The sequence below is a fragment of the Papilio polytes genome, unplaced genomic scaffold, assembly GCF_000836215.1.
Source record: "Papilio polytes unplaced genomic scaffold, Ppol_1.0 DF823923.1, whole genome shotgun sequence".
Classification (NCBI taxonomy): Eukaryota; Metazoa; Arthropoda; class Insecta; order Lepidoptera; family Papilionidae; genus Papilio; species Papilio polytes.
In genome coordinates, this window is record NW_013525281.1 from 7,382,639 (window position 1) to 7,388,948 (window position 6,310).

General features: G+C 38.9%; 4 protein-coding genes across 5 annotated transcripts in view; 3 read left to right on the forward strand and 1 right to left on the reverse strand.

Moving 5' to 3' along the window:
- The window catches only part of LOC106102155 (cactin-like), a 4,531-nt gene extending 4,226 nt beyond the window's left edge, over positions 1-305 (forward strand). The window contains exon 5 of the mRNA XM_013281566.1: positions 295-305. Within this exon, the coding sequence (XP_013137020.1) occupies positions 295-305 (11 nt within the window). The remainder of the gene's footprint in view (positions 1-294) is intronic.
- On the forward strand, positions 7-1,088 carry LOC106102216 (cactin-like). Its single transcript, XM_013281634.1, has 2 exons — positions 7-36; positions 490-1,088. The coding sequence occupies exon 2, from the start codon at positions 539-541 to the stop codon at positions 827-829; it is 291 nt and encodes a 96-aa protein (XP_013137088.1). The 5' UTR covers positions 7-36; positions 490-538; the 3' UTR covers positions 830-1,088.
- A 372-nt stretch (positions 1,089-1,460) lies between these two features.
- Positions 1,461-2,418, reverse strand: LOC106102183 (NADH dehydrogenase [ubiquinone] iron-sulfur protein 3, mitochondrial). The gene has a single exon (XM_013281595.1). The coding sequence runs from the start codon at positions 2,317-2,319 to the stop codon at positions 1,528-1,530; it is 792 nt and encodes a 263-aa protein (XP_013137049.1). The 5' UTR covers positions 2,320-2,418; the 3' UTR covers positions 1,461-1,527.
- A 1,062-nt stretch (positions 2,419-3,480) lies between these two features.
- On the forward strand, positions 3,481-6,298 carry LOC106102205. 2 transcript variants are annotated; one of them, XM_013281624.1, is made up of 5 exons: positions 3,481-3,816; positions 4,420-4,627; positions 4,997-5,103; positions 5,343-5,761; positions 6,142-6,298. In XM_013281624.1, the coding sequence occupies exons 2-5, from the start codon at positions 4,439-4,441 to the stop codon at positions 6,258-6,260; spliced, it is 834 nt and encodes a 277-aa protein (XP_013137078.1). In that variant the 5' UTR covers positions 3,481-3,816; positions 4,420-4,438; the 3' UTR covers positions 6,261-6,298. The 2 variants fall into 2 exon arrangements, with proteins under 2 accessions (XP_013137078.1, XP_013137077.1); XM_013281623.1 differs by having other exon boundaries at positions 3,482-3,816; positions 4,427-4,627; positions 6,142-6,297.
- The last annotated feature ends 12 nt before the right edge of the window (positions 6,299-6,310 follow it).

Sequence of the window (6,310 nt, forward strand, 5' to 3'; positions counted from 1 at the left end):
CAAGTACCGGCCGCGCAAGCCGCGATACTTCAACAGGTACGCTCTCGTACGCTCTCGGCCCCGCGCCGCTTCCTACACGAGCCCATGCAAATCTGCCATTTTAGTCTGTCAGTGGGTTACGCAATCCGATGTCATAATTCTACGTCGCGGACTTGTCTGTACGAAACTCTGATTTTGTTGCGTCGCTAAGATTGTGTAGCTTCGTGTACGAAGGGCTTCACAACGGCGGCGACACACAGCTTCATAGATATTTGTAAAACGATTGTAATCCACTAAATTCAGTAATTTACACAGAATTAAAATAAATTACTAACATAAATGCAAAAGTTTAGATGGATGAATCGATATTTGATGAAGTTTGTAGCCTAAAAGGCCGAACAGATGTCGATGAAATTTAGCAACAGACGTAGATAGTCTGGAAAAACACATAGGCTACTCACTTTATTTTTTTAATTCCACGCGGAATATATAACGCGCGGCGCTGCGCAGGGTGCACACGGGCTTCGAGTGGAACAAGTACAACCAGACGCACTACGACATGGACAACCCGCCGCCCAAGATCGTGCAGGGCTACAAGTTCAACATCTTCTACCCCGACCTGATCGACAAGAGCGCCACGCCCGAGTTCTCGCTGCAGCCGTGCGGCGGCGGCGCGGACGCCGAGTTCGCCGTGCTGCGCTTCCACGCCGGCCCGCCCTACGAGGACATCGCCTTCAAGATCGTCAGCCGCGAGTGGGAGTACTCCTACAAGCGCGGCTTCCGCTGCCACTTCCACAACAACATCTTCCAGCTCTGGTTCCACTTCAAGCGCTACCGCTACCGCCGCTAGACCCCCTACCCTTCCTACTTCATCTATTTACGTTTTATTACTCTTGCGTTTTGGTGATTGTCAATAAAGCATTAAAATAACCGTAGGAATTACTATATCAGATATATAGCGCGATTGCGATCTTGATGTCACTACTTTGAATAGTTTTTTGTATCATTCATATGATACACTTGTTGAGAGATCCACGCGCGATACCGAGCCAGATATGTTGTTAATATGTATTATCACCATTACAATAAAGACTATTTTTGGATCACTACTTGTTTTGATGTTTTTATTCTTTTATCATGAAAACTAGCTTCAATGATGTGAAATTTATTTTATTAGTATAGACACATTCCCAAGAGTATCTTTTAGTAGGAAAGGAGTGTCATTGTCACAGTGTCACCTTGAATGCTGAAGACATTTTGTCCAGAAAAGAAGTAGTCAGCAGGTTAGTCATTTTTTTAAGTATGCAATACTGTGCCTATGCATTTTAAAGTCCATTTTGTGGGTATGTAGGGTTTAGGATTTTTTTTAGAAAGCTGCTCAAAGGATCAGATATGCTAAGTTAAATTAAAAATCACATTTGGAATCACAAAATGTATTATCATATTTTAACTCTACACCTAAGTTGAAATTAAACTTCTGATAAAACAGAAACTCACTGAAATATATTTGTATATATTGCTTTGAGTTTACTTTTAGAATATAAACTATTATTCTTTAGCCTGAGTGGCATCAGTGACCTCCTCAGCAGCGGGGTTGCCTCTGAAGTTGGGGAACTGTTCCCACGGTGCGCTCAACTCAAAGCGTCTAAATTCTTGTGCCAGCTCTAAAGGTTCCACCACCACACGTTTCTGTTCATCATCATAACGAACTTCAACATAACCACTGAGGGGGAAGTCTTTTCTAAATGGATGACCCTCAAATCCATAGTCGGTCAAAATCCTTCTCAGATCAGGATGGTTGGCAAAGAAGACTCCATACATGTCCCATATTTCCCTTTCATACCAATTGGCAGCTTTGAAAACATCGCACGCAGAGTCCACCGGCGTCAACTCGTCCGTGTACGTTTTGACGCGGATTCTGGCGTTGTAGCGCAAGGACAACAAATTGTAAATGATCTCGAATCTATTGGGACGACTGGGCACGTCCATGCCGGCAATGTCAGCGAGACTGGCAAACTGAGCGTTGTGATGGTCTTTCAAAAATTGTAGAATAGGAATAACGCCATCTGAAGGTATTAGAATTTCCAATTCATTCCCCGCAGTAAGTTGGACCTTCTGTACAAATTTGGGTAAACATTCGGCAACATACTTGCCAAACTCTACAAGTTGGGATTTTTGTAAAGGGTCGACTTTGGCCACAGTTGGTCGAGTCTCCATTTGCGGTGCCGCCTCATCTGTCTTCGAAGCTACGGGCTGCATAGATGACACTGACGCATTTTTTAATAATGTGCGTCCCAGCTGAGAATTGGCGCTCATGGCGCGTTTTAAAAAGAAGGACATCTTAAAGATTTTTCCTTACGTAATTCGTTTCGTTGCAGTTATAGTAGAAACAAGTGCGACACTAAACGCAATGTTTATGTCTGTCAGCTGTCAGTCAGACAGATCAGATATCAATGTGAAGCACAGATTACAGTCGTCAATTGGACAGATGTTAACTATCTAATATTATCTATAGTTTGTCTAAATAAGATTGAACCTCCGTGAAGTTAGCTTCCTCACTTTCTTTTTTTTATGCTAATCATTTGAGAGGGTTTGAGAGAAAGGAACTTTCGTTTGAGAGTTTGTTCCTACTTTCTCTCTTTTCAATTTTTATGACTTTTTTTATGCAAATGTAGCGTAATAGTGACATAGCTTTTTAATTTCAGTCCATGAAATAAATTGATGAAAGTGTTTAAAAGTAGTGCAAAAAAGTTTTTTTTTTTTAAGTGGGAGATATTTTTATCGCTGAGAAGAAGTAGGGAGTCCAGTAATTACATTTGAAAATGTGAATCATCTTGTGTTTGATGCAATTTGCAAACAGAATTTGTTACCATTTGTCATTTACATTTTACTATCAAGAAATTCCCTAACTCTCGAGACGACGCATATTTTTAGACTTGTAATTTAAAAAAAAAAATGTTATACACTAATTGACTTAAAAATATTTTGCTGCAAGTTATTTTATTTCCTATTTCAAATTGCAGTGACCAAACCTTTATTGTAACGTGTTTTGTGCACCTGGAAGTATGGCCTTCGTGACATAAATTTAATATTTACTCACGTAATAAGGAAATTACTGTGTGTATTCATTAACGTATCAAAAACTAACCACATAGGTGTACTGTGCGTTGATTATAAACAATAATAATTAAGATTTCTATTATTTTGTAGATGAGCGCTAAGTAAGACTATTTCTATTATGTTAAGACTATTCCTTCCCTAACTGTGTCAAGAGAGTGCACTGCTAAAAGTTTGCTACAAAGATTCTTTAACTATAGAGCCTTCTAACCGACAAACGAAGTCTGGGGCATTTCTTAGTTACACCGTAAGGTACAAGTACTTCCTTTACAATTTGCGTTTTCGTTTTTAAAAGGAATGAATTTCCCTTTAATGCGGACATATTAGCTTGCTGGTAACTCTAAATGCTCAGAGGCGCCATCCTGACAATGTCAAAAAGGTGCCACAATACGACACTATATTTGGTCGATGTCGATGGTTCAGTTTTCAAATGTCGAATCGAACTCGAACTAGAACCAGACAGAACAGTACATATTTTAACAAAAACATTGTGTTTTATACTTTAGTTTTACTCCGCTTATTAAAACGTTGTTAAATCTGTGAAATTTTACATCGACTTATAATCTTATAATTGAGCTCTTAAAATGATTACACTATTCATTTGTTGATGTTTATTATAAAGTTAACTAAAACTGTAATTAAGGGTTTCTATAGTTAAGTTTTTGTTTCAATAAGTTTTAAGTATGAGAAATTCCTATGATTAGGTCTTCCAGGTATTGTGTAAGTATAAAAAAATAGACGTAATATTCCTTTGACTTAGTTTACTTAAGGTTGCAAATGTAAGTTTAAAAAAAAAGTTAAATTTTGTAAAACACAGTTACTCATATTCCTTTGAATATGACTGCTTTTGCCCGCTGGTGCCCAATGCATGTGCATTAGACGACGAAGATAGAATTTAATACTTAATAAGCTTTGTCTATGATGACAATAAAATTTGCTTTAAAAAAATACAATTGCTGAATTACGTTAAAACGTTATCGGATTAGTAATATCAATGACAAACGGTATAGAAATAAACAAATTTTCCAATTAATAAACGCTATATAATCATACCAAAGATCCATTATAAAAATATGGTATAAATAACTGTACCAACAAAAACAATTCCATTCTTGGGGCACAAAGATTTATGTGTACCCTCTTGTGACCACTTGTACCAACTATAGTTTGATATCATATTTATTTCAAATATCATTATGTTGTTTATTATAAAAAGTGGTCATTAGAAGTGTGATAATTCAGATGTAGGTTGTCAAAAATACAAATGCTTGAAGTAGCTGTATAGTTTGATGTATTTTATAAAATAATTCTTTGATTTTACTGTTTCTAGAATACAGTGATAATGGAGGATGAGATAAAAGAGCTAAAGTCAGTATTGCGGTCATTAGTGGTGTCCAGTCCTACACAGGTGGATGTGCGAACACTAATGAGAGATTACCGCAGCATAGTGGGCAGAGCAGTGCCCATTGCCAAGCTCGGCTACAAGGATCCAGTGCACTTCCTCAGAGAAAGATGTAGTGATTGTTTCCTGGTGAGCGCAACTTGTTCTCAAGCTATGATAAGATGCAGATTAATTTATATGTCCAATTCACTTATTGTTGCACTAAGTATCAAGCCAAATCGCAATCCAGCGACAAGCAATACTCTGTTACGTCTTAAAATAAAAATTTAAGGTAACTTGCCACAATGTAGCATTAACTAGTCATGTTACATGTTGGGAGCTGAGGCATCTTAGTAGTGAAAATTTATTTCTACAAAAATTTAACTAACTGCTTCCTACACATAGTGTAGATAACTTGTGTAGGATATGGCCTTTTCTTAAAAAAGAATTATTTAGAAAGCTTTTTAAATATAGATATATTTATGTTTTATGTATATTGTTATGTGATAACTTGCACAGTTTCACGGCGATCCACGCAACCCCGTGCTGACCCTCATTGTGCCGGACACATTGAAGCATATTGATAAGTTTGTACAAAAACAGAAAGTATCTAATACTGTGAAGCAGTAAGTATTCCGGTAGCTACCGCTCGCTTTCTTGACAGCTCAAAATTTAAAAAAAATTTGTCTATAATACACTCGTCCATGTTAGCTACCATCCAATGAAAGCCCCCCTTCAAAATCGTCCCTCCTGTTTCTGAGATTGGCCGGAACGGACGCGGCTTGTGGACAGACAGACAACATTTTTTTATTTTTGGATACTATTTTATTTTGGTTTTTTATTTAAAATGAACATCATTTTTCAGCAAAGGAAAGAGAAGGAGTGTCACCGCACCGAAGACAGTGTCTTCAAATAATCTCATTTCAAAGACGTTTATTGCAAAAGAAAACAATAAATCAGGAATGAACATAATGCAACAAGGGGAGAGCTCCGGAGAGGGAGATTCAGATAAAGACGACAAAGCATTAGAAAGTAATTGTAGTGGAGACATGGTGAACAATTATTTCACTAATGCCACATCACAAAGTGCATTGGAGAAGTTCATGAAGAGGCGCATGCCGCTGTGCGCCGGCACACCCTCCCCCCTGGGTGCTGGCGCCCCCTCACCGCTGGGCGCCGGCGCCCCCTCACCGCTGGGCGCCGGCGCCCCCTCACCGCCGCCGCAACCGCGCGACTCCGACTCCTCCCGCGGAGACAACGACTCGGGCCGCCTTACTCTCTCCAGTCAGTGCTTGCTACTTACTGTTATGTCTATATTTATCATGTTTCCAGTTTTTAACAGTGGTAGAGCATGCTTTATCATCTCGGTCGTGGTATTAGTAGGGGCGAGCCGGCCCGGCAGTGCGAAGTTGTTAAAGTGGGCTCTACCACTGTTTTTTTGCGAACATTGATCTCAAATATCTTAGATCAATTTGTTTTAATTTGATGTTATTTTTAATAAATGTTTATCGATTTCACTAACGGTGATTGTGGAGTTCATGGTTTTAGTAACATTATGTAAAATTATTTTATTATTGAAAGAAATAGGGCCATGAACCCATTTTGTTGCATATAGTAATAAAGGATTGCTCTTGTCTCAATAGACTATGTTTTCCTCTTTACAGGTGGAAGCAGTACTAAAGGGATACACTTCGAAGACTTAAAAAATGAAATTAGAAACATCCTTGAAGATCATCCGGAAGGAATTTGGTGTACGGATCTAGTGACACTGTACAGGTACTAGCCGCGAGGCCGCGGGACTACTCTCCACCCCCCCAGCCTCCTCACCCCGCT

Coding starts and splice junctions, on each gene's coding strand:
- LOC106102205 (XM_013281623.1), top strand. CDS start 3,793: ATGATTAGGTCTTCCAGGTATTGT. Junction 4,628..4,996: donor GATGTAGTGATTGTTTCCTG/GTGAGCGCAACT, acceptor TAACTTGCACAG/TTTCACGGCGATCCACGCAA. Junction 5,762..6,141: donor GGGCCGCCTTACTCTCTCCA/GTCAGTGCTTGC, acceptor TCCTCTTTACAG/GTGGAAGCAGTACTAAAGGG.
- LOC106102216 (XM_013281634.1), top strand. CDS start 539: ATGGACAACCCGCCGCCCAAGATCGTGCAGGGCTACAAGTTCAACATC.
- LOC106102183 (XM_013281595.1), bottom strand. CDS start 2,319: ATGTCCTTCTTTTTAAAACGCGCCATGAGCGCCAATTCTCAGCTGGGA.